Genomic DNA, 27,955 nt, shown 5'->3' on the forward strand with positions numbered 1-27,955 from the left:
TTGATACATATTTATTAAATACATGAGTGAAAGAAGGAATGGCTGAATCATCATTCTGTGAGAAAGGATAATTCAGTTTTCAGAAACCAAGACATCAGGCAAACTATATTTTCCTCTAAGATTACGTCCCTGAAACCTGCTGAGAAATCAAAGCTGAAAAATAGAAATTTGGGCATCATCCTGATAAAAAGAATTACAAAAATCATTAAAGTGGAAGCCCTTGGGTGTGTGCAGGAGAGAGTAGGGATAGAGGAGAAGTGAACAGCAGAGAAACGGGTTGGAAGGAGGAGCGAAGCCTCAGGAGAGCAAGGTGTCCCACAGAAGCAGGAGCAGTCAACAGTGGAGAGCTGGGAGGTGCGAAGGGATGCAGACAGAAAGACACCTTTTCATCCGGCCAGAAGTAACTCAGGAAAGTGCAATCAGAGCCTGGGACACAGTGTGAAGTAAGACTGGGAATTCTGTCCTTTTATCTATATTCTTCATTACTAATGATTGTAATTGAGGGGCAAGTTTTTCTTGAGCAAAGATGTAGTTAGTTTTGATTTTCTGCTACATAAAGCCCAGCATCATAAGACACTCTTGGCAATGATATTGAAGGGTTTATTTTGTGATTTCTTGTCAGCTGATTATTTACTGATCAATGATCAAGGCCAGTTTTTCCATTGTTCCTGTTAAAGGTAATAATGTTTGATATATATAACATAAATATTTCTGTGTGTGTGTGTGTGGGCACACATGTGTGCACACATATTGATAAATTTAGGAGAATTACAAAAAAGTTACAGTAGGTAAAGAGTTGAAAATTGACTTGAGTTCTAATGTGAAAAATATAGGCCATTTATCCAAAGTTATGTGGGAGCATTTCAGTTTAAATTTCATTAAATTCTCTAGTTCATAAGAATGCTACAGAGCTACAATAATAACAGTATAGAAACGGGTTGTGCTAATACATGGGGTTGTGCCAATAATGGGTGTGTGCATGCACGTGTATGTATATGGCTAATTTTGTGTGTGTATGCATACACATACGTATATATACACATGCATAATTTTTTTCTGAACATGGTTTTCGTGTGATGTTGATAATAAGAATCCATATGGGGGCATAGGAATACATTTGAGTCTTTTTAGGATGTTACCATTTGCAAAGGAATTAATTCTCACATAAGTAAGTTTACTTTATAGAAATGAAAGTAGTAGCTACTGTTTATTCTGCATCTCTTTTGTTCCAAGCATGTTACAGTAATCCTGGGAAGGAGGTTTTATGATTCTTAAAGTGAGGAAATTGAAGTTCAGAAAGTTTAAATGATTTGCCCCAGGTCACAGAGCTAGAAGATAGGAGAATCCTGCCTTTTTTTTTTTTTTTTTCTTTTACTCTAAAACTCATGCATTGTCCAGTGTGCAGTCCAAGTTAGAATCCTTAGGGTATTAGAGTGAGTTACCTGTTTGGTTGGGGGCCAATTAATCTCCACAGAGAAAGCAGAAACCATTAGATGAGAACTTTTTCAACATTTTGCCCCTAATAGCTACACCTGATTTTTCTTTTCTTTCTGTTAAGAGGAAAAGGCTCTTCCCTCCAAGCACGTGATCCTTTTTATTTATCTCTTGCATCTTTAGTCTGTGTCTCTGCCTGCATCTCTTCCCTTACTAGCTTCTTCTCATGAGCATAAGACAGTCCCTCCCTGGCCTAGTCAGTTTAGGGTTGCTATAAATACCTGAGTCTGAGTAATTTATAAAGAAGAGAGGTCTATTTAGCTCACAGTTCTACTGGCTGTAAAGTTCAAGATTGAGCATCTGGTGGGGGCCTCAGGCCATTTCCATTTGCGGTGAAAGGTGAAGGGGAGCTAGCATGTGCAGAGATCATGTGATGAGAGAGGAAGCAAGGGAGTGGGGAGGTGCCAGTCTCTTTTAACAACCAGTGCTGGCAGGAACTAATAAGCGTGAGAACTCACTCACCCCCTGACCCCAGGGAGGGCATTCATCTTTTCATGAGGGATATTCCCCCATGACCCAAACACCTCCCATTAGGCTCTACTTCCAATACTGGGGATCGGATTCCAACATGAGGCCGGGCACAGTGGCTCATGCCTGTAATCCCAGCACTTTGGGAGGCTGAGGCAGACGGATCACCTGAGGTCAGGAGTTTGAGACCAGCCTGACCAACACGGTGACACCCAGTCTCTACTAAAATAGCCGGGCATGGTGGCACATGCCTGTAATCCCAGCTACTCAGGAGGCTGAGGCATAAGAATCATTTGCACCCAGGAGGTGGAGGTGGCAGTGAGCCAAGATCATGCCATTGCACTCCGGCCTGGGCTACGGAGTGAGATTCTGGCTCTAAATAAATAAATTCATTCATTCATTCATTCATTCATTCATTCAACATGAGGTTTTGGAGGGACAAACACCTAAACCATAGCACTCGTGAAAGGCAATACCTTCTGTATTAGTTAGTAATTGTTGCATAACAAACCACTCCAAAGCTCAGTGAAGTAAACCAAGTACCATTTATTTAGCTCACTGTTTTGTGGGTCAGCAAATTAGGCTGGGCTCAGCTAGACTCACTTGTATACCTGTGGTCAGCTAGACAGCTTCACCTCTGGAGTAGTAGCTGACCGGTGGCAAGGACCTTCAGGGTGACTGGAGTCTGTGCCTTTCTTTCATTACCCAGCAGGCTGGCCTAAAGTTGTCACATGTTGTTTGAGAGGGTTTCAAGAGAGAGAAGCCTATAAATCATCTTGAGGTATAGGCTGGGAGCTTATGTAGTATCCCTTCCTCCACATTCTGTTAGCCAAAGCATGTCACAATGCCACCCCAGGTCCAGCGGGGTGGAGAAGCGGGCTCGTAAGCCACAGAACTTCTCATTGTCAACCCCAAATCACCCTTGAAGACCATAGTCAGATCACCACCTCAGGCTGTGTTGTGTGCCTGTGCTCTGGATTCCCTCTCTCACTGCATTTAGAACATTATGTGGCTGCTGTTGGTTTATTTCTTGGTGGAAAGTGAGCCTCTTAAAAACAAGGACTGTGTTTCAACCCAGGATTTGGCTTGTAGAGTAGGTAACAAAAAGCTGAAGTTGTTATGAAAGTAGACTTCAGACCACTGATATCTGGCAGCGTGGAAATTGGGATTAAAGATAATGTATGCTCGTGTCTTAAAACTTGCTTGTTGATGTTTAAAAACTTTGGAGCAAACTCATTCTAACATATCAAAATCAAATATTTCTTTGAAAAAAATGGAGGGGGTAAAGAATCCTGGCCAGGATTCTGAGTAGAAATCATTTAATACTTGCACACTATCTTTGTAGGTTTTTCATGAGGTTACATGTTCATTTTGGAAGTGAAGTTAATTTCGTGGTGTGTTTGTCAGAGAAAAACATAGCTGTCCATTAACTGATTCATTGGGATTTGGGATAACATTTCTATTCTAGAATGTAAAATGAAGGAAGGGTGTCAGTCAGCATCCTCGGTATTACTCTTGAAGATGTTGAACATAAATATTTCTGTTAGAATGAGAAGTAGCATTTGCCTCATGGGAGTTTGTCTTGAAGTGAATATGTCTTATATATGTACTAATTCTTAATTGATGGTTTTTCACATGCATTTTGTGTTTTAGGTTCAGCTGTCTGTATATCTCCCCAGATACCTGAAACTGACCACCTGAGTACATTTTCCCATTGCTGAGCTGTTTCCCTGATATCTGGCCATGCAACGGAGATCAAGAGGGATAAATACTGGACTTATTCTACTCCTTTCTCAAATCTTCCATGTTGGGATCAACAATATTCCACCTGTCACCCTAGCAACTTTGGCCCTCAACATCTGGTTCTTCTTGAACCCTCAGAAGCCACTGTATAGCTCCTGCCTTAGTGTGGAGAAGTGTTACCAGCAAAAAGACTGGCAGCGTTTACTGCTCTCTCCCCTTCACCATGCTGATGATTGGCATTTGTATTTCAATATGGCATCCATGCTCTGGAAAGGAATAAATCTAGAAAGAAGACTGGGAAGTAGATGGTTTGCCTATGTTATCACCACATTTTCTGTACTTACTGGAGTGGTATACCTGCTCTTGCAATTTGCTGTTGCCGAATTTATGGATGAACCTGACTTCAAAAGGAGCTGTGCTGTAGGTTTCTCAGGTAAGGGAGACAAAATTTTGAAGTTGCATGCATAAATGAAGCAAGGGAGGTGTGGCTGCTGTCATTTTATGAAGTGTGGGTCCCTATCAAATTCTGAGTGGTGAAGGGCTGCTGAGGCTTTGCATCTTGAAGAGGAGGCTGGAGCATTCAGGGACTAGTTTTTGCCTTTCTACATTATGCTGCATTATTCACTCTTAGTCTGCACTAGGACCTGCTGGAAGGTGGTTTTGTAGAAGACATAGTATTGGAAATATGCACCAGCTCCTTACGGTAGGGTCACAGAAAGACCCACAGATGTATTTGTAATAGGGAGTTCTCAAAAAAGATGACTGTGCTTGTGAAGTAGGCTCAGTGTGCTCTCTCTGATTACCAACTTGTCTGCACCTGGTGAGACAGAGCACACTCATCTGCAACAAGTTACATGAGGCAGATTTAGTATTTAGTTAGGCAGCAAGGGAAAACAGGAGCCTAGGATTCATCATGAGCCCATCCTTCAAGGCTCAAAAAGCTGCCTAGGGCTGTTGGAGTCTTCACTGTGTGTGTTCCTTGCATGCAAATAAGGAACCCCAAAGAGGCAGCCAGGTACAAACCTGGGAATCACATGAATCACTGGGCAAAGCTTTGAAAGTCATCCTATTCGGGAGAGGATTAGGCTGTTTCAGCCAGTCCCCTTTTATCTCAGGGTGTTGGATTTCCAGCACATTTCCACAGTTATTCTTGAGAACTACAAGCGAGAAAGGAGGGGGAGAACTACATAGGTCCGAGGCCACCTGGAGAACTGTCCTGCGATGCCTCTGGATGACTTCGTTAATAAATGCACCACACCCTGCTATGGCATGCTGGCCATGTTTTAGGAGCCATGATAATCACTCTGCATAACCTAACCAATTTAATTTATACAGCAGATCCACACGGAGATGGGATTATCTTTATTTTATTTTATTATTTATTTATTTTTTTTGAGACGGAGTCTTGCTCTGGTGCCAGGCTGAACGGCAGTGGCGTGATCTCGGCTCACTGCAACCTCCGCCTCCCAGGTTCAAGCGATTCTCCTGCCACAGCCTCCCGAGTAGCTGGGACTACAAGGCGCGCACCACCATGCCCAGCTAATTTTTGTATTTTTAGTACAGATGGGGTTTCACCATGCTGGCCAGGATGGTCTCTTATCTCTTGACCTTGTGATTCACCCACCTTGGCCTCCCAAAGTGCTGGGATTACAGGCGTGAGCCACTGTGCCCGGCCTTGATTTTATTTTACTTTTTTTATTTGTAGTTTTTTTTCTGACCACCTGCTGACTGTTGAGGGATTGTCTTGATTTTATAGATGAGGAAGCCAAGACCCAGAGAAGTGAGGTTACTAGCATAAGGTTGCCCAGCTCGGAAGCGATGGAGCTGGGACTTGAGCCCAGTCTACAGATTAGCTGTGTGATGCATTGTCTCTTACCTCCTTCCTCACTAGTTCCTTTTTACAGATATTTCATGGGACCAAAATTGCCAGCAGGATTTAAATTAGGTGTTCTAAATATTAGAATGTGAAGGGGAGGAGAGAGGTAGTCCTGAAACAAGGAAATCTAATCCTTCCTTCTGCTTTTCCTGACATCCTTCCCCTTTCCTTCCAAGATGTATCCTTATGCATCTAATTGTGGGAGAAGAAAGAATATATGCCCTGTCTTCAACATGTTTTTCCATAGAGGTTAGAAAAATACATATTACTGGTATTTTTATTGAGTTAAAATTTATATAGCATAACTATTTTATAGTGCACAGTTCACTGGCATTTAGTACTAACAATAGTATTTTATTCACATGGTAGGTGTTATGTATTTAGTAGCATACTGAACAGCAATATGAACTTCTATATTTAGAAACATCAAAGGAGTGACTGCCTTTAACGTTGTCTTTTTACCAAATGCAAGGTTGTAAGGAATAGGGTATGTTTTGAAGCAGAAAGTTGGATGTAATCGAATAATCATTTTCACTTTGAATTAGCTTTCTTTGTAAATGTTGATACTCCTACTTTTGGATTGTTGATATTTGCATGTTCTTCATTCTCTTTTAGGAGTTTTGTTTGCTTTGAAAGTTCTTAACAACCATTATTGCCCTGGAGGCTTTGTCAACATTTTGGGCTTTCCTGTACCGAACAGATTTGCTTGTTGGGTCGAACTTGTGGCAATTCATTTATTCTCACCAGGGTAAGTGTTTTCTTTTGGGGAATAAAGTTGAAGGACCTGATGTTCCGTGGAGAAAAAAACTGCAATAATAGTGAGGTAACCAATTGTTTTTCACAGTGAGGTTTATTCTTTATTAGGACAGAATCAAGCTTAATAGTTTTAATGTCAGATAATTCTGGGTTTGAATCTTTTCAACTATTGAGCTGTATAATTTTGGGTCACTTGTCTTAACTGAGTTGCAGATTCCTCATTTTTTTTAAGTAGGAGAACCTGCTATACAGATTTGAGACTCAATATTAACCAGCCAATCAGCTGGTTAATTCTGAAAGCAAGATTCCAAAGAAGCACATAGAAACCACATAACTATAAAGATTAAAAAGCTATAAGGTATGTTGATCTAATGCTTTTTATTATTATTATTTTTTTTGAGATGGAGTCTCGCTCTGTTACCCAGGTTGGAGTGCAGTGGTGTGATCTCAGCTCACTGCAACCTCCACCCCCTGGGTTCAAGCAGTTCTCCTGCCTCAGCCTCCCAGGTAGCTGGGATTACAGGCGTGTGCCACCACGCCCAGCTAATTTTTGTATTTTTAGTAGAGTTGGGGTTTCACCATGTTGGCCAGGATGGTCTCGATCTCTTGACCTTGTGATCCGCCGGCCTTGGCCTCCCAAAGTGCTGGGATTACAGGCATGAGCCACCGCGCCCGGCCGATCTAATGCTTTTAAGCCATTTTAGCTGTTAATTGTCTTGGTAGTAGAACTTTCTAAACAAAAGGCTTTACTTAACACTCAAAATGTGAAATGGATCAGCTCTGAAGTCTTTTGGGTTGAGAAGTGGAATGGGGCCACTTTCACCTTACTCCCATGTTGCTGTGGCTTCCTCAGAGGAGGCACCTCCACAAAACCCTAGAGCTCCAGGAAGTACAGTTTCAGAACTGCTGATTTAGAAGAATTTTTTCCCTTACAGAGAACGACTTGGAAATTCAGAAGGTTAGGAGACTTATCAACAAACAGTTTGTGGTAGACACCAGCCTTGTGAGGATTCAGGCCCCCTGACTCCTGTCTGGGGCTCCTGCCCATTCATGCTGCACTTTCTTCCTTTGGTTCCTTTCTCTGCTTTTTGTTTAGAAAAAGGAGGATAAGTTGTGTTATTTTTTCCACGTCTTCCACCAGCTTCACTTTCCTTAATCTGTCTTGTGCAACTGGAAATGCATAATGTTTGTTTTTACTGTGGGACTGGATGTTGGCGAAGGGTGAAATTCAGGAAGGTTCAGAAAGAAGGAAGATTTCTATTTGCTACTGTTCTTTACAGACAGTTTTTATTTTGGTTTTGATTTGTGTGACTTTGCTGGGTGTCTTACCTTATTTGAGAGTATTCTCATGGGGCTGTGTGTCAGCCCGGTAACTCCCGGTCCTTCTTTAATGCTAATTTCCCATCACGGGCAGCCACTGGCAACTGGCCTATAAATGACAGTGACGTGGCCCCTGAGTACCACTCATTTACAATTGTATTGCTACTTTTGACAGTTCCACGAAGAAAGCCTAACAAAATCTTCAAAGTTTTCTTTGAGAAAGCATCCAGTAATGTCTGTCCCTTATCTGAACAGCCCTCTCTGTACCTTGTCACTCACTGCTCCCCTGACTTGCTTGATGTGACTTGGTTCTCTGTGTCAATGATAGGCTCTTGTATGTGACTGGCAACACCCACATTCATATGAAAATCACTCCCTCTGCTATTTGAACTTTTATCCTGTGATGAATCCATTGAATAACAGTGTGTTTAATATTCTTATGCAACTATTTCTGAAGTGCTTTTTATACATTTCATTTTTTAGGGTTCCCCCCAACTTACATGGAAAAGGGATGGTTGCATTTCTGTGTCATATGCATATTCTGTGTGGAGGCACCGGTAATTCTGAGCTTGGGAAGTAAATGAAATTTCCTGTCTTTGAACTTAAAGTCTTTTGATTTTTAAGATTTGACTGCTTTGAATGATAAACTTCTAATATACAAGCATCTACTTATGCATGTATCCAAATAAAGACTACGCTAAACACTGGCCCAGGAAACCTAAGCAGTGAATGCTTCTTTGAGACGGATCTCGGAAGAATGGCTGAAACTAGAGCTCTCTTTGCAATGCATTGTTATTTGCCTGATGGTTGTCAATTAGAATTTTCATTGGGAAAACACTGTAAATCTTTAGAACAAAGCTTGCTTTATTGCAGGACTGTATGGGCTGCCCTTTGGGAGGAAAAAAAAATCTGCCAAAGCAAACATTTGGTGGACCTCTGTGTTTTATGAAAGCCACGGAATTAGTAATTTCCCCCAGTTACAGAGTTTTATGAAGGAAAGCCACCCCAAATAGGCATCGTGAGGAGTATGAGGTGTGTGGACTTGATGTCAGAGTGAAGCACTCTCTCTCATTCACGTGGTGCTTTTGCTTCTCACAGTCTCTGTGTGTACTTACTTCAGAGGTTGCTCTGCTTCACATCCGGCTTTCCATTTTCCTTCGTGTCCTGAGACCCTGATAGGTGATAGTGTCTGAAGAGGTGTCCCAGGAGGGAGATGTGCAGGCCACCTCTGGTGCCTCCTTCCTAGACCGGGTTTCTGTCCCTTCCCACCTCCTACCCCCACCAAGATTCTGTTGATGGGAGGAAGGGGGATATGTTGCCTGGTTTTACCTTCTAGCGAGATTATGAACCTCTGTGTGTTCTCATCTGAGCCTTAGGCTATCTAGACAGAAAACCAAAGTGGAGAATCATGAACATCACCCAGAGTAAGACAGCCACTCAGCGACTATGCTAGAGGAGAGCGGTTGAATGTGACAGGGCCAGGCTCACATACTGGCCGTGGGACCTCGGGCAAGGTACACAGCCTCTCTGAGCCTCATTTTCCTCACCTGTGTAATGGGCTATTACTTACCTTCTCTGTTGATAAGTCAGTTTTAAGGTGTCATATGCAAATGAGCTCTTTGTAAACAATAGGAAGTACTCGACCCTTTTATTATGAAATAAATCACTGGATGTGTACACTGTTCCTAAATAGAATCATACCTAATTTCTTTTGCTTTCTAAAATTAATAAATCAGCTGTTATTTAATTTTGTTTGTTTGACTTCCACTCCCTACTTCCCTTTGCTCCTACTTGACTTTTTTCATCCTGAATGACAGCAGTCTAAAAATGCCCATAAGCCACTCTTAAACACTAAATAAGCAAGCCTTGGCTGCATTTGGACCCTGGGGTATTACAGTTGACCCCTGAACAACTTGGGGGTTAGGGGTGCTGCGCCCCCATGTAGTTGAAAATTCATGTATAATTTTTGATACCCCAAAGACTTAACTATCAATAGCCTACTATTGACTGAAAGCCTTACTAATAACATATACAGTCAGGTAACACACATTGTGCATGTTATATGTATCATATACTGTATTGTTACAGTAAGCTAGAGAAAATAAAATGTTATTAAGATCATCATAAAGAAGAGAAAATGTATGCATTATTTGTTAAGTGGAAGTGGATCATTATAAAGGTCTTTATCCTCATCATCTTCACATTGAGGAGGAGGAGGAGAAGAGAGGTGGAGTTGGTCTTATTGTCTCATGGGTAGCAGAGGTGGAAGAAGATCCTCATGTAAGTGGACCTGCATAGTTCAAACCCATGTTGTTCAAGGATCCACTGTATTTGGTAAAATATGACAGCTGAAAGCATTACCCCCTAGGCTTTAGATACTGCTTCATTGCTAATATTTGACAAGAATAAAATTACTTTGACCCAACTAAAAATTATTTGGCTAGATTGATCAAATGAGAGAAAAAATATATTTTTTTACTTGTTTCAATTTTTTATTATACAGATTTTCAATTATTTTTCAATTTAAATTTTATTTTCACTTTATTTTTCCACTTGTTTCAATTTTCTATTTTCAAAAATATTTATAAATTTATAAATTTTCAAACATAAAGAAAAGTTGATGCACCATTTGACAGTAAGTTGTAAACATAATAACTTCACCCCTAAAAACTTCAGCAGGCGTTTCTTAAACAGAAAAATATAATTTTACAAAACCACATTACTGTTGTCATGCAAAAGAAAATTAACAGTAATTCCTTAATGTTGTTTAGTAATTGGTTCATGTTCAGATTCTCCTAGTGTTCAAAATGTCTTTAATAACTGTTGTGGCCAAAGGAGAACCAGGATCCAAAATTCACATATTACCTTTGATTATTGTATTTATTTATTCTTGTATTCTAAGACGGTCTTCCCACCTTTTTACTTTTCCATGAAATTGACATTTTAAAGATATCAGGTCTCTCGTTTTATAGAATATCCCACACTCTAGACTTGTCTGCTTGTTTCCTTTGGGGCTTGTTTAACTTGTCCCTCTATCCGTTGCATTTCTGGAAACTGAAAGTTAGGTCTAAAGGCTTAATTAGATTCAGATTAAACTGGCTCTTTTTTGGCGATAATACTCCATAGGGATGATACATGTTGCATTATGTCAGGAAGGACATACATGCCAGGTGGCTCCTATGTTAGGAATTACAAGTTTAATTACTTGGTTAAGGTAGTCTCCATTATAAGGGCACCTTTATCCCTTTGGAATTAGCAAGTACTATATGAGGTGACACTTGGACATCATGCGGATAACTTGTTTCCAGTAACTTTTTGTCTAGATCAGTGGTTATCCTTGTCTGGATTGTTTATTTTAGGGGGAATTATAAAGGATGACTTCTTCATTGGTTATTCCTTTTATATTTGTTTGATGAGATTAATCCAGAGTTGGGGGTTAAGACCCCAAGGCAAGGAATTGAGGAAGATGAATGTTTGTCAAAGGCTGGTCTTAGTTTTATGGACTTCAAGCTTATTTGGTTTTATGGGTTCTCCTTAGGAAAAAAGTACAAAATTGCACAAAAAAGTAAAAATTTTAAATGAGAAAGGGAAAGACAGTTCATAAAATTTTAAGAGCTGACAAATATTATAAACATTATTAAATCCATACAAATAATATAATATTAATTCCCTGACACACCTCTGTAATATTTTCCCCCACAGGTTTTGCTGCATGCTTTTTGATCTCTTTTTCATATGAAAATAACCTGGCAATAGTATTTCCATAGAGAGAACATCATGGTGGCTCAAAATTAGTTTTCTATTATGAAGAGTTTAGAAGAGCTTTCTTCACAGCTCATCATGTAAATTTTTAGAATCACTGTCCAACTTTGGAAAGCCTCTATCAATGTTTTTTTACAGGCAAGCTGTAAAATTTCAGTACTTTTCAAGTTTTTGTGAAGTGATCAATATCAAATGTTTTTTGAATTGAATCAAATGTTGTCATTGACCTTTAGTGGCAAAGTGCAGGTTTTAGTTTTCTTCATTGATCTACTTTGTTCTTAAATCAGCAAGTAATTTAAGTACTTAATTAATGTTCTTATGATGCAGTCCTCTTTATTCATTGCCAGAAAGCCAGAGTCCTACTGATTATTTGTTTACACTTTCTGATGTGATTTGCATATAATTTTGTTTGAGAATTATAAACACAGGAATTCTGATAAAGTTAGTTTGCAGGATTCTCCAAAAAGGAAAGGAACATGGTACATTTATAATTGCATATACTGCATTATCATATATGTTCCTGATGTGGGAGAGCCTCTAATTTCAGTTTTGACCATATGAATGAGAAGTGAGTCCTCTTCTTACAGTTTTACATGCTTGGTGTTTGGAAGATTTTTCCAGACACTGGTCCTGATTCCAGCATGATGACTTTACTGCAAGTGCTAGCTGCCACAGGACGCTTGAGAGTGCTGTGGGACCGCTGCTCTTGCATATCCTGTTATCATCCTGGTTGCAAATACACAGTGGGCATTCAGAGTATTTCTGGAAGCCATTTTTGCACTGTAAAGACTGGCAGTGACTCAGCTATGCACAGAAATGACCACAAACCACATAAATATACCATGCTGAACCCAAACCAAATGTATCCTCAACTCAACGTCCCTTTAGCTGAATCCCAAAAATGCCTGGGGCTACTCCAGTGACAACTGATATGGGAGGAAGTGTGACAGAGGGGGAGTTAGAGTGGAAAGAGACAGCAGTTTTAGTAGGTTGTGGTTAAGATATCTCACTTTCACAAGTATAAAAGAAATATGACCATGTGAACATGTTGCTGGGACCCCTCCCAGAGCTCTGAAGGAGCCCAGGCAAGTGAGGGACCTGATGCCTCATGAGCTTCTTGGCAAATCTGCATGTTTCTGTTGAGAGGGGATTGGTGCAGTGATGACTCTGGGGAAGGGAAAGTAATGGAGCTGAAGAGCCTTGTAGACTGCAGGATAATGGAGGAATTAGGAGATAGGAGGTTTTGTCAAGTTTGAAAACGGAGAAAGCTGTGAGAATAGAAATTGGTAGTCAGAGAGGATGCTGGAGTTGGTTTTGCTGGTGACATGGTCCTGAGAATGTCTATGATGGTATGAAATTGAGACATGGAGGAAGAAAAGGTCCTGGGAGTCAAGGAGTTGTTCAAGGAGTTGTGAGTTTAAGGTGTTGGGTGGGTCTGTTTTCACACTGCTATAAAGAATATCTGAGACTGGGTGATTTATAAACCAAAGAAGTTTAATTGACTCACAGTTCCCCATGGCTGAGGAGGCCTCAGGAAACTTACAGTCATGGCAGAAGGTGGAGGTGATTCAAGGTCGTCCTACATGGTGGCAGGTGTAAGAGAGAGCACAGGGGAAGTACCAGACACTTATCAAACAACCAGATCTCATGAGAACTCACTATCATGAGACCAGCATGGGAGAAACTGCACCCATGTTCCACTCACCTCCTACCAGGACCCCCCTTGACACATGAGGAGTATATTCAGATTATGATTCAAGATGAGATTTGGGTGGGGACACAGAGCCAAATCATATCAGGAAGATTATCTGCATGGACAGTGCCATTACCTAGGAGGACTGTAGGAGGTAGGGTTGAGGGACAAAGAATGTGAGGCTACTCCGGTGTTCTCTATGGATGTCAGGAAATGGTATTGGAGGCAGATAGTAGACAGCATCTTTATTAGTTTCTTATTGTTGCTGTAACAAAGTACCACAAACCTGGGGGCTTACAATAACACAAATTCCTTCTACAGTTGGTGTTGTCAGGATGGAATTCCCTCTAGACTCTAGAGCAGTTTGTAGGGGAGAAACTATTACCTTACTCCTTCCAGCTCCTGGTGGCTGCTGCCATTCCTTAGCTTGGGGCTGCATCACTCCATCTCTGTGTCCAAGGTCACGTGGCCTTCTCCTTTTTCTATCTGTGTTAAATATCCCTCTGTCTCTTTCTTATCAGGACACTTGTGATTGCATTTAGGAGTCACCCTGGTAATCCTGGATGATCTCTGTACCTCAAGATCCTTAATCACACTTGCTAAATCCTTGCCATATATGGTTACATTCATCAGTTCCAGGGATTTGGATGTAGATGTCTTTTGGGGAACCATTATTCAGCCTACTACAGCATAAACAAAAAATAGAAAGTGGTGGAAATTCAAACTCAGAATGCCAATCCCATGTGTCTCGGCCTGTGCGTGTGCGCTTCTCTTCCCTCTCCCTGGCATGCCTTTTATTGTCTCCTTGTGAATTCCTGGTTATTCAAAACCCAAATCACATAGTATCTATTGTATGCTACTTCCCCTGATTCCTCCAGGCAGTGTTAATTACTTCTTTGTCTTTGCTTCTGTAGTGTTTGTAGATTTATCTACCATAAGCACTTCCTCCATCATAATTAATCTGTGTTTTTCACTTTCTTTCTAGGCTATGAGCTTCTTTAGGGGCTGTTTCTTGTTTACCTTTGTATCTTAACCATCTGCCTGACACAAAGTAGGCAGTTAGTAAATATTTGTTGTTGGATGGACATAAGATAAGGAGCATCATTTGTTTCCATGGTTGCTGTTTGGCTTGAAATGGCTTGCTAGATTGCTTTATGAACTCTCTCATGTATTTTTACTTTATTCTTTCCATTATAAGGTGGACTGATATCTCATTGTTTTAGAACTTGGTATCTCACTCAAATGTAAGGAGGTAGTAATCTTGAACAATTCTGAATTAAATCTTTAGTAAAAGAGAATGTTTATTCCCTCATGTGCCTGTGCTTTTGAGATCCTTGTTAAATGTTGACCTAAATCAATACACTATTTCCGTACCCATCGAGACTTCACAGTTTAGCAAAAGAAACACTAACTACCCCCCAAACCAGAACAGAAGGTGGGAATGTTAGTTCAATAAAAATAGAGGAACAGAAAAGGAAAGTAACTCTGATTTGAGAAATTAGGAGGCTTTGCAGAGGACAGGGGTATGTATGTTGAGCGTTTGGAAATAATAGGGCAGATGATGAGATAGACTGCTCTTTGAAAGGGGAAGAGAAAGAACAAATACTAGGAAGCTTGGCAAATTTATGAAATCACAATCTATCCATAAATGCTGGGAGATAAAGCTAGTGGTGTTCCTTCAAATGTGTTCTTTTGACCACTAGTTCCTTGAGATGTATCCTGAAACAGGGCTTCCTGGTCAGTAGACTTCAGTTCACGTGGTGTTCTGTGTTCCTGCAAGGGCACAGTGCACATGAACATGTGAAGGATTCTGAAAACATTGCAGGATGGAAATCGGATTTGCCAATTAGTTTCCTAAGTTTACTTGACAATAGCACCCTTTTGTTTTAGCACTGGCATGAAGCAATGTACAGAACAAATGTTCTTCATGGTGCATTTTATAAACTCCAAGTTGGGAAGAGGCCAAACCATAGAGAAGAGGCCAAATCATAGAGGGCTTTGGATGGCAGGTTAATAAATTTAGGCCATGCTTGTAGTCAGAATGGACACACGGCTTTGGTTTCTGAGAAGGAAAAGCCATGAATGAATATGTGGTTTAGGGCAGGAGGCCAGGAATAGTATAAAGATTTGCAGAATTGGTGGCAGGTGTCCATTTACACTGTTGACATAGACAAGAGAAGAAACTGAAGGCTAGAACTAGTGCAGTGACTGAGAGAATTGAAAAGAGCAGCCTCATGGGAGAGCAGTTTCCAAGGCCCAGTGACAGTTCATGGGCCGTATAGGAATGACTGGTGTATTGGGAACTTCCTACATGCCAAAAACCATTTAAGCTCTTTACGTATATTATCACATATCATCCTTATACCTACTTTGTGAAGAAGAAATTGTTACTTCTACCACTTAAGAGATGAAGAAACTGAAGCACAGAAAGTTAACTTATTGTAGCTACTTAAATATCAGCTAGTCCATTGGATAGCCAGTGTTTAAGTTTCTGCAATCAGGCCCCTAAATTCATACTCTGAACTAGTGGTTCTCAAACTTTTGATCATAAAACCCATTTATACTCTTGAAAATTATTGAGGACCTCAAAGAGTTTTGGTTTATGTGGGTTATATCTATCAATATTTACCATATTGGAAATTAAGAATTTAAAAAATTAATATCATAATTCATTAACATTTATGACATAATTTATCAATAATTCATTTTAAATATCAGTAAGCACAATATGTGTTCACATAGATAAGTTTATGAAAAATTAATGTAGTTTTCAAACAAAATGAGATGAATGGCAATTTTTTTGCAAAACTTTTAATGTTTGGCTTAATTAAAAAAAAATGTGATTTCCATATTTGCTTCTGTGTTAACTCCTAGAGCTATATCATTTTGATTGAAGGTCAATTTGGCCTCATACAGGTATGTACTTGGGAAGGGTAAGAGGGATTGTTTTAGTAGCTTTTTCAGGTAATCGTGGATATCCCTCTTTGCACTACTAATTTGGCATGTGGTGGTTTCTTAAGATTAGTTCCAAGGTGGAACCTGAAACTATATCAGTGAACCTGACCACGTTCTGTAACATTAAAATCTGTTGATCTGTCTTGAAGTTTGAATAGATCTTTTCCCCATATATGATTTTCTAATATTATGCATTGATTATTTGGAAATATTGGTTTACTGATTATGTAGACTTTGTAAATATTGACTTAATTATACAGTGTCAAAGTCTCACATTTATTTATGTCACCACCGATCTCATCAGAAAACTCTTTAAGTATTGAGAAGCTGTCAAGCTCACAGTGCCAGATAGAAGTTTTCCAAAATTCTAATTTTCACTCCAATGCTCAGATCTTATCATTGACAGCAAATTCATTAGTTGTTTTCCTTAAAGGCTTGCTTTATTTTTTTAGAAAATGTGAGCCATTTTCCTTTTTTTTTTTTTTTTTTTTTTTTTTTTTTACCATAGTTCATTAGTTTTTCTTTTAAGTAAACATGGCAGGGGAAAGTGGGGAGAGCCTATGAAAACAACGGCTCATTCATCTCACAGCTCAAACCCATAAGTGCTTTTCTTTTTCCACAAGCATCTTTCTTTGCTATACAGCTGAAGTGCTTTATGTGTATTTCACATTTCATCACACGGTGTATTAAAAAGATGTGGACTAATCTTGGTGTTTAATAAAATTAGGAATTTTACCGCTTTGTCAAAGATATTCCTAAACACCATGAATATGTGTCTGTGAAGAGTGCAGTGACTATTGGTATTGTTTGGGGCCACTGCCTTGATTCACTTGACTCATGCTAAGACATCAGCAGCTGTCTCCTTGCTTTTGTGCCATTAGTGTAAATGTCAACATGGTTTTTCTTAAAAAAAGGGCAGAGCATGTCTTAATGTTGCTGTGAAAATAGTTTTGACTTTGTGAACCTCTGGGAGGGTCTTAGGGGCTTCTAGTGATTCATAGAGCACATTTTGAGAATTGCTGCTTTAAACTCTGATGCTACCTGTCTAGTCACGGGAAGACTGCTTAGCTTGTATGAAAGGAAAGATGGTTATTTGCAACCTGGGAGCTTCCAAGGGAGCTTCATGTAGTTAGGGATGGGAGGGAGAGGGAAGCAGTAGAGTATGTAAAATTATATACAATCACTGAAATTGCTGGTTAAGAACTGTGGACTTGAACTGTTAACTCTTTGTAGAAAGGAGAATGGCTAATAGCAATTTAGAAGATAACTGTAACAATAGCTTCAGTCCCACGTGTTCTTTTCAAACTTTCGCACTCAGCCATTAAGAGGTGGAGTCCAGTTCACCTCTCTGCTAGCTGGGTGGATTTGTGACTTGCTGTAACCAATAGAATCCAGTGTTAAGTATCACATTGCTTCTGAAACAAGAAGTTTCTTGCCTTGTGAGCTGAAATGCTTGTCTCTGGAGCCCATGTCAAAAGCATGCAGCTTTCCCGATGTCACCAGGCTGTGAGGAAGAGGCCCAGCCATCAGTGGCATCAGAGCCAGACATGTGAGTGTGTGGCCTTTGATAGAGCCACAAAGTTACCTCCAGTTTTCTCTGCTGAGGCTGCTGACATCATGGAGCAGAGACCGACCACCCCGTGTGCTCCTTCTGAATTCCTGACCCACAGAATCTGTGACTCCAAGAAAACGTTTCTTTGGTCCCACTAGATTTGGGGAGACTTGTTCTGTAGAAGTGGTAATGGCAACCATGAGTTGAATGAATATAGGAAAATTAGAATGAAAAGTGTGCAAAGGACAGTGTTGAGTCGGGGAGAGTAGAGTGAAAAGAAGGGAGTGAAAGAGTCTTGGGGACAGATCCATACTGAGTTGCTGTGCTACTGTGAGTCCTAACAACAGTACCCATCAAGTAACAGAGTTTTAAATCAATGGTTTTCAACTGTGGGTTCTAACTCATTAAAAGGACGTGAAATCAATTTAGTGTGTCACAACTGGCATTCCAAAAAAAAAAAAGACATAGAAATATTAGTGTTACATATAGAAAGGGTAAGTATTATTTCAAGGACCTTTGATTTCAGCTATGTTTGTATATGTGCTGGGTGAAGTCTAAAATAAGTTTTTATGTGGGACACAGTACAAAAATTTTGAGAGATGCTGCTTTAAACTGGCTACTAGTTGCTTAAGCTAGACTTAAATATGTGTGTGGGATCAGTATCATTTATTGCCTTCAGTGGAAGAGAGAATTAGATTGCCAGGACTCTGGTGGCAATGAGAAGAACAGGCCATGATCATAGATTTCTGCTAATTTATTGTCTTTTGTTAGAACAAGTACTGTTTGTTCACGAGGCTTACTAATGAGTGTGCCAGCTCTCAAGATAGTTGTCTGTATACGGAAATGTGTGCTCACAGATTTAGACTTCACCTGAGCCAGAAATGCTAATAACAGTTGTTCAGTTATAAACAAAGTTATTAATAAAACCCTTTAAAAATGCAAAAAGAAAGGGTTATCTAGAGCAAAGGAGAAAATGAGGTATAGAATTTAATACATTTTCCCAAATGAAAGTATAACATTCCTTTCTAAATTGTTTGAAATGTAAAAGTATTTCTGACAGCTTAGTAGAAAATAAAAACCAATGGATATAGGGTCAAAAGATACATTGGGAGTCCATATAAATAAGCAAGTGACATATAAATTCAGCAATACCCAAATTAGTCATTCTTAGAAGAGAAACCTCCTTCAACAAAAATAACCTCATGGATAAGGACTGCGGAAGGAATTTTGGTCTTCTCAGAGTTGGGTTGGTGTCTGTGGCAGCTCTTTGAGAGGGGAGAAGAGTGACTGTCTCAGATTTAGGTTTCTAAAGGAAGGTTTAGGTTATTTTTCAAGAAGTTATGTCAATTTATTGTGTTATTTTGGTCAAGTTGAGCACAGATTGGCCTGTGTGTGCATGTCCATGTGTGTATAAACACACATTTGTTTGTTCTCAAGGATGAGCATTTTCTGAAGCATGGTTTTCTGTTTATATTGTAGGATTACATCTTCTGTCTTTGTATCTACTTGGACTGTTGCATTTTTCTAATAAGCTTGGATGACAAGTGTATATAGAATGATACTCTGTTTCATTTCATAGAAACATGTTTTCCTAGCTTGCTAGAGTTCAGTTTAAATCAACATTCCAGGACTGTCCCAAGCAGATTGGTGAAGTAGGGGACATTTTTCTTCTGCATTTCTTAGATGTTCATTTATATATTTCCTCCCTTTCCTCTTTACAGACTACCTTAAAGGAAAGTTATTTGAGTCATAAGAAAGAGTTAATTTGTCCTGCCTCCCAGCAGGGCTTGCAATTGAGCAGAACTCAAGGTGAGAGCAATATTTAACCCAAAACAATGATTCCCTTGAGTCAGATTTTATGAGATGAGAAGGAGAAATTTTGAGCCAAGGGACTTTCCCTCCCACTACAACTGGAACTCTTTGAGGGAATGGAGGTGTATTAATCAACTATGCCTTTGAAGTCCAATTCTGTGGAGAGAGAGAGAAGCCCCAGCCCTGTCCTGAACAGCTGGACAATGATCTTCCCATTCCCTGACCCACCGTGGGAAGAACTTAGAGCACAACTGGGGACTCACTGAGAACAGAAAAGACAGTTTCATCTGACTACTGAGTTTTCTTTAGGTATTCTTTTCAAAGAGATTTAGTACAACAACTTCTTTTAAAAACTGGTTGAATTACATAAATAAGCCGAAAAGAAAGTAGTGACTAAGTGAAAAGGTAACCTTATTTCTGAACCTCTGATTGAAAGAACAACATATTCCTTGTAGAAAAGTTGCAGATATACAAATATATGATGAGGAACCCAAACTGCCTGTATTAGTTCATTTTCATACTGCTATAAAGAACTGCTCAAGACTGGGTAATTTATAAAGGAAAGAGTTTTGATCGGCTCACCGTTCCACATGGCTGGGGAGGCCTCAGGAAACTTATAATCATGGTGGAAGGTGAAGGGGAAGCAAGGCACCATCTTCACAAGGCAACAGGAAAGAGAAGTACCAAGAGAAGGGGGAAGAGCCCCTTATGAAACCACCAGATCTCCTGAGAACTCACTCACTAACAGGAGAACAGCATGGGGGGAAACAGCCCCATGATTCAGTTACCTCCACCTGGTCTCTCCCTTGACACTTGGGGATTATGAGGCTTACAGTTCAAGATGAGATTTGGGTGGGGACACAAAGCCTAACCATATCACTGCCCAATCTCTCACCCAGAGAAAATTATTAGCATTATTCTCTTACATACCCCTACCCTTGTATGCAACTGTATTTTCAATTTTTTTGTTTAACATGCTATAAGCACAGATAGAGAAGCCTCCTTTTTAATGACTGCATAATGATTTCTTCTGTAGTTCCTTAGCTTATTTTCTGATTCACTAATTTTACACACTAATTTTACTACCTCATCATTCAGATTATAAGTGAGGATATCTGTCAGAGCATTATTGGTAGGTCTTGGCTCCCAGGTCCGAGTATGTCATTGGAGTATATTCCCAGAACAAGGTGAAGTGCTGGAACTATTTTCATGTGTCTTTATACACACTGTCGCTGACTTTCTGTATGTTTATTCTAGTTTATAGGTCATCAGCACCATATGAAAGTGCTGGCTTTCCCATCCTGGCCAGCTTGAATATTTTCTATAAGTTTTTTGGGAGTTTGATATGTATTAATAACAAAAATTATTCCACTGCTGTTGCTTACCGTTCTTTATTAGTGAAATGGGACATTTCTAACATTTCCTTTTTAGCCAGTTCTATTTTCTTGTCTGTGATTTTTCTGTTTGTGTCCTTTACATATTTTCAGGAAGCTGTGATTGTTCAGTGTTAATGAGTGGTGATCACAAATACCAAGTAGTTCTTCTTATTAGATTTTATATACTAATAGACCTTAACTACACAGTACAATGTTAGGTTCTATAAGTAATAGCATAGATGATGCTTATGGATAATTTCTTTTTTGTTGGCATTAATGGATACAGATTTATCATACATCATAGCTAAGAACAGAAAGTGTTTTATACTGAAAATAAAGAAATGATATGGGCCAGGCACAGTGGCTCACGCCTGTAATCCCAGCACTTTGGGAGGCTGAGGCAGGTGGATCACCTGAGGTCAGGAGTTCGAGACCAGCCTGGCCAACATGGTGAAACCCCGTCTCTACTAAAAATACAAAAATTAGCTGGGCTTGGTGGCAGGCACCTGTAATCCCAGCTACTTGGGAGGCTGAGGCAGGAGAATTGCTTGAACCCGGTAGGTGGAGGTTGTAGTGAGCCAAGATCATGCCATTGCACTCCAGCCTGGGCAACAAGAGTGAGACTTTGCCTCAAAAAAAAAAAAAAAAGAAGAAGAAGAAAAAAAAAAAGAAATGATATGATGGGTTGTTTTTTGTGGGAGATAGAAGACATAGGCTTTATTATTTACCTATGTTTTTTAAGTAAATTCTTTTTTTTTTAAACTGGACTTAGATTTGCAGAAAAATTGCCAAGATGTATGGAAACCGCCCCCCGCCCTGAACCTCACACCTAATTTTACCTCTTATTAATGTCTTTCCTAATTTTTACCTAATGTCTTTTATCTATCCCAGGACGCCATCTGGCATATCATGTAGTAGTTAGTCCTTGTGTCTTAGATTCCTGTCTTACTCAGCCATAAATAAATACCATAGACTGTGTGGCTTACACAACAGGAATTTATTTCTCACACTTCTGGAGGCTGGAAGTCTGAGATCAGGTTGCCATCATGGTTGGTTCTTGTTCAGGCCTCTCTTCTAGGCTACATTCTCACTGTGTCCTCATGTGGCAAGGAGAGAGAGAGAAAGCAAGTTCTCTTACATCCCTTCTTATAAAGGCACTAATCCCTTCACAAAGGCCCCACCCTCCTAACCTCATCTAAATCTAAATATCTCCCAAAGACCCCATCTCTAAATAGCATCACATTGGGAGTTAAAGCTTCAACATATTAATTTTGAGAGGACACAGTTCGGTCCATAAGAGTTCCTCATGGCTGTGACACTTATTTTTATTTATTTCTAATGAGTTATAAAATCATTCCTGAACATCTGCGTGTATTAACATTAACTCTCATTGACCCTCATGTGTTTCAGAAACAGTGTTCAATTAGCCACATGGTGTGATTTCTAAGCAAGTTTTAATTTAGGTGCATGAACACATATTGTGTTCTGTAATTAGACAGGCCTGCTGTGGTTCCATTTAAAAATGTACACGTCGTACACAGAGGTGGAATTAAGCCACATGGATATGAGACATTTCTATACCAACCAGAGGGGGCCAGCCATGGAGGACTCCTGCTGTCTATACATTAGTCAGACCTTGTTTAGGGTCTGTTTTACCCAATTGGCCTGCTCAGAATAACAGAGAAGAGCGGTAGGTAGAAACAAGGAAGCAGCTGTTTTTCTAGTTGAACAGAGTTATCTGGAATAAGGTTCACTACCCAGGTTGAAACTAATTGGCCATCATGCTGGGATACAATTGTGGGTGTGTGGATGATAACACCTACCTAATCTGTACTTAACTAACTAGGCTTGTTAATAATCAGTTTTGGTGACTTGGTGACAGGTGCAAGACTTGAGTACTATGTTGGATGTCCCAGATAATGATGAGTGGAGGTTATTTTAAAATGGTAAAATTTTTAAAAATTAAAGAAAAGGCCTATGTCATGGGTTAGTAGGTGATAATCAATAAATGGATCTAATTCAATTGAGGAGCTCTGTTAACTGTATTTTACAGGAAAAGGGTGTTTTTAATATTAGAAGTTAATTACAAATGTAGCAATTATTTTGACTCGATTTTTTTTCTGACTAATATTTTTTCATTACAAAAGTCATGAAGCCGCTAAAGCAATGTATTTCCCTTTGGAGTGTTTAGAATGTGCACTTTGGCCTGTTTGGAATTTTTTTAGGAGACACTATTGGAGATAAATGTTATACAATTAAATATTCATTCTTAACTAATAAGATGATAAATCACATCTCTGGAGATTTCTAATGTGTTTACTTAATTCTTCCCATTTCAGTATAAGGAGGAATGTTTTAAAATAGAGAGTTCTTTTTATTTGCTAATTTCCCTTTCCTCTTCTGCTTGTGCAGTATTAAGTGATTTTTAGTTAAAAGTCATGGGAGTTAAATAGGCATGAGGACTGTTTTCCATTTACATTCAGGTTTGGTTCAAATTATGTAAAATGAAGACAGTTGGGGCTATGAGTTGAAATTATTAGTACATCAATTATTCTGTGATAACCAGCTGAGAACAGGCTGCAGCCTGCAATAAATGTTCCCTCCATTTAAAGTTGGCTTCTCATTAGCTTATATGAGAGATAAAATAATTTGATTCTAATTTATCTCTCCTTAAATGGACATTGTTCCCCTCTGAATTCAAGAGGAGAGCATTTTAATTTTGTAGTCATTTATAACACATGGGTCAAATAAATAACAAGTTTTATTTCTAGCAATACATGTCACTTCAGTAATTTATATTGCCATAGTTTCTGGATTCTAAGACACACATCTTTTTATGACATAATTGGCCGTAAACGTGTTAAAGATAACATAAAAATCAGTAGAGAAAATAAGAGTTTTTAAACAATGTTGCTTAAATAATTTTTTAACCATTTGGAAGAAACTAAAGTTAGAGCTTTGCCTCACTAGACGCTAAAACAAATTGCTGATGTTTAGAATGTGTAATAAGCCAGATCTGAAAAATAACTAACAATGTGTGAGGAAAATTTTAATTTCTAAGCATAAAAACAGTGAACGTAATTTCAAACGAACACAAAAATAGTAGGCTGCTTTTGATAAAATAAAGGGCAAAAATCAGAAATGAATGAGAAAAAAATGAATTACATCTTTAGGATGAACAATACTAAGTACAAGAAAAACACTGACAGGCAGATTGGCAAAGGCTATCAATAAACAATTTATAGAAAAAAATCTATCAGTGGCTAATAAATGTCTAACATAAAAGCTTTAGTTTTGTTTGTGTTTTCTTTTCTGTATAACACTAGGTAACCAAAAAGCTCATTATTAGTTAAATAATGGAAAATTAAATTATTCTAAAATTGTTACTCTTGAGGTTTTGATTAAATGGGAATTTACATAAACTTCTGATGGGGCTGTACATTGGTATAAACATTCTGAAAAGTAATTTGGGCATGTGTATCAAGATTTGTAAAAAGGTTTATACCCTTTGATTCAATAATTAGCTTTCTAAGAATCTAAAGTATAAATGGCTAGAAATACACAAAAAGATTGATATCATCATATGTATTGTAATGATGTATCAGAAAATGGAGAACCCCCTAAACATCCAATAGTACATGACTCAATAAATCTTGTTGTACATCATGATAGAATATTGTACAGCTATTAAAATGGTATTGTCAGAGATTATATTAGTAGGCTTAGAAAACACGATAAAATAAGGGTAGAAAGAAGAATACAAAGTATTACATATAAAGTGGTTTCAATTTTTTTCAAAGTAAAAATAGTCATACAAAAAGGACTAGAGAGAAACCCATCAAATATTAATAGTAGTTAACTCAAGGTTGTGGAATTATTGGTATTATTTATGGCTTTTTCTTTAAACATTTCCCCCCAAATTTTCTACACGGATGCATCATTTATAGTGGAAAAATTTAGTTCTTAAAACATAAATATGTACAGTAGTTCCCCTGTTATCTGCAGGAGATACTGTTGAAGACTCCCAGTGGATGCCAGAAACTACCATGGATAGTGCAGAACAATATATATGCTGGGTTTTTTCAATCCGATAACCGAGATGGCTGTTAAGTGACGAATGGGCAGGTAGTGTATGCAGCATGGATCCACTGGACAAAGGGATGGTTTGTGTCCCACGTGGGATGGAGCAAGATAGTGTGAGATTTCATCACAGTACTCAGAACAGTGTGTGATATAAAACTTGTTTATTTATAGAATTTTCCATTTAATATTTTCAGACCAAGATCGATCATGGGTAACTGAAACCGTGGAAAGTGAAACAACACATAGCGGGGACTACCATAGCACCCTGTTTTTACAACCCTTAACTTATTTGTCTCTTCCAAGTTCCAGAGGGCAGGGATATTCTCTATTAGTCTTGTTCTCTGCTTATCCTCAGTGACTAAAACAGTGCTTGGTACATTGTAGTTACTCAATAAATATTTGTTGAATGAAGCCAGCGTTTGGGGTGTCTGGCCCAGCTAAAGATAAATAGCAAAGTGTAAAAATAGCTGAGTTAGGGACCCAAGTCCCTAAGTTGGGAGTGGGCAGCAAGGAAAGATGTCAGATCCAAAATCTGAGCACAGAGCTAGAAGGCAAAGTGTGGGATTCAAACAAGAAAAGGGAAAACGGAGCATGTAGAAGACTTGAAAATGCGGCTGAGCAACTGGAGTAGGACAGTGGAAGCTCCTCCTGCAAGTGTTGTGCAGGACACGGCCCTGCCTCGTCTCACACAAAGATGACAAGATTAGGCTACAAAGGCAACTTCAATCTTCTCTAAAAATACAGAATTTTATAGGGCATATTCTCATCACAAGGTAATAATGACTTTAAAAACTGAACATGAAAAGGCAAAACAATAGTCATAATCACTTGAGAACTAACTCCCTAATTATGGGGAATTTTTTTAAAAAAAGACTTTAGACACAAACATTGAGAATACTACATATCAAACCTGTGGGCTTTGGCAAACTTTTAAATGCTTTCTATTATATACCAAAAAATTTTAAAGAGTAAGTAAGCTTAGTCTTTAATTTAAAGAACTAGAAAAGGAACAAATAAATAGAGGAACATGGAACTGATCATGATAAAGGCAAATTTTAATAAACTAAAAAGGAAAAAATGATAGAATTAATAAATGAAGAGCTATATCTTTGAAAAAACAAGTAGACAAGCCTGTGGCAGGTTTAATTAAGAAAATTAGAAAAAATACTTCAAACAGTAGATTTGAAAAGATGTAGCCACAGATAAGGAGGAGGCTAGGTCCACTTTGAGGATGATGCATATTTTGGGAGAGAATAACTTTTTCTGTTCTAAGACTGTTTTAAAAGAGTTGCTGTTGGTTTGGAGTTTTTAAAAGTTGTTGACTAATATTATAAAAACTTTTCTTTTTAAAAGAAAGCGTCACTGAGATATGATCCAGTCAGTATTTATAATATAATTATTAAAATGTCTTTGAGTTTCTCTGATGTGTTCTAATTGCATCTGTAGTTGTAGATTTCATTCAATGAGTTCTTACCCAGAGAACATTCAATTATAGTGTCAGTTTGTTGAGGGCTTATGATCCTGTAATTTTTGAGGTAGAATTCCTCAGTGTAACTGACATTGAACAGATTTTGATGGACCAGTTAATTTTACTTAAAGGGTGGTATAAATTCACTGCATGATATATACCAAGTAATTTGAACTCTCAACAGAGGGTCACATTTCCTGCTCTTTCAGGCAGTTTTGTGAAGTGTGATGCACCAGTAGGTAAAAATACTTTAGGACTTGCTAATGAAAGACAGTGTGTACAGAATCTGCTTTTCTAGCACATATTTTTATAGATGTTGAAAATGCTCTTGTCAAACAGTATTTTAAAAACTGTCAGGTGTATGTGTGTTTTTCAAATGAGTTTTAAATAATTCAGTACTATGCAGGCGGCAGAAAAATGACTTTATAAACTTGCAATGCTCTTTTGTATTGAATGTGCAAGTAGAGTCTATGAATTAAAAAATGAATACTATCTGATCCATCTTTTTACTAATAACCAATGTAGTGTTGATGGAAATTTACTGTTTATTAATGTTTGGTATTTTTCCATTAAAGAATAACCTTAAAGTCATTTAAACAGATACAACATGTATACAGATGGTGAAGTCCTGTCTGGTTTATACAGCTTAATGGCCGACTCAGGGTGGCCTCCTTCCCTTTTCTTCCCTACTATGAGCTGCTGAATCGGAAGTGAGGACATGTTAGACATTGAAGATAATTTACTTCTAGTGAGTAAGTGTTAGATTCCTTAGTGCTTGCCCATCCAGCCACGTAGCTGATGAGCAGCATTGGTGGAATATTTAAACTTCCCTCCCTAATTACACTGAGGAATTTTCCCTCAAAAGTTACAGGATCATAAGCCCTCGACAAACGGATGCTATAATTGAGTGTTCTCTGGGTAAGAACTTACTGAATAAAATCTACAACTTCAGATGCGATAGTGTTACAGCAATTAGAATAGACCAAAAATTCACTTTAAAAAATTATGTATTAAATACTGTTTGGATCATGAAATCTCAGTGAGTTTTTTTTCAAAAATTTAGTTTTAATAATATTAGTTATAAACTTAAAAATCCAAACCACCAGTGACTCCTTAAAAAAGGTCTAGAGTCTAATTGGGAGTGAAAACCTAAGGATCAGACTATTATGAGTCTTACCACATTTTTCATTGACTCATTTTTCCTAATTCTCATCTTTATCCTGACCTTTGTGCCTTGTTTTTTTTTTTCTTTTTAAGGTGTGGCAAGGGAAAAACTTATGTTTGTGAAAAGGCTATGTGTAAAGCATAGTACTGTGTACATTTCTTTCTTTGCCAGAGGGCAGTGAAGAACTCTGGTTTTTCTAAAGGGAGAAACATTTTCTTTTTTATCATTATTGTTATGTCTACAATTTGGTTTTGTTTTCCTCAATCAGGTATTTTACATGAATAACAATTGTGTTAGTCACGATCAGGAGTTATCAAATCTCTGGTCTGAGAATCTGCACGTTAGGAATTAAACAACTTCCATGGCAAGTGATTTAAGGTGTATTTGCAGGAATTGGGAAATGGCTGAAGTTACAGCCACAGAGAGGGTTGC

General features: G+C 38.5%; 1 protein-coding gene across 14 annotated transcripts in view; it reads left to right on the plus strand.

Moving 5' to 3' along the window:
* RHBDD1 (rhomboid domain containing 1) overlaps positions 1–27,955 on the plus strand; it is a 190,811-nt gene that overhangs the window by 25,577 nt on the left and 137,279 nt on the right. For all 14 annotated transcript variants that reach the window (XM_055380583.2, XM_055380587.2, XM_031008799.3 and 11 more), the window contains exons 2-3: positions 3,616–4,138; positions 6,197–6,329. In XM_055380583.2, the coding sequence (XP_055236558.1) occupies positions 3,706–4,138; positions 6,197–6,329 (566 nt within the window). In that variant the 5' untranslated portion in view covers positions 3,616–3,705. The remainder of the gene's footprint in view (positions 1–3,615; positions 4,139–6,196; positions 6,330–27,955) is intronic.

This window comes from Gorilla gorilla, chromosome 11, assembly GCF_029281585.2.
Source record: "Gorilla gorilla gorilla isolate KB3781 chromosome 11, NHGRI_mGorGor1-v2.1_pri, whole genome shotgun sequence".
In the NCBI taxonomy this organism is placed as follows: domain Eukaryota; kingdom Metazoa; phylum Chordata; class Mammalia; order Primates; family Hominidae; genus Gorilla; species Gorilla gorilla.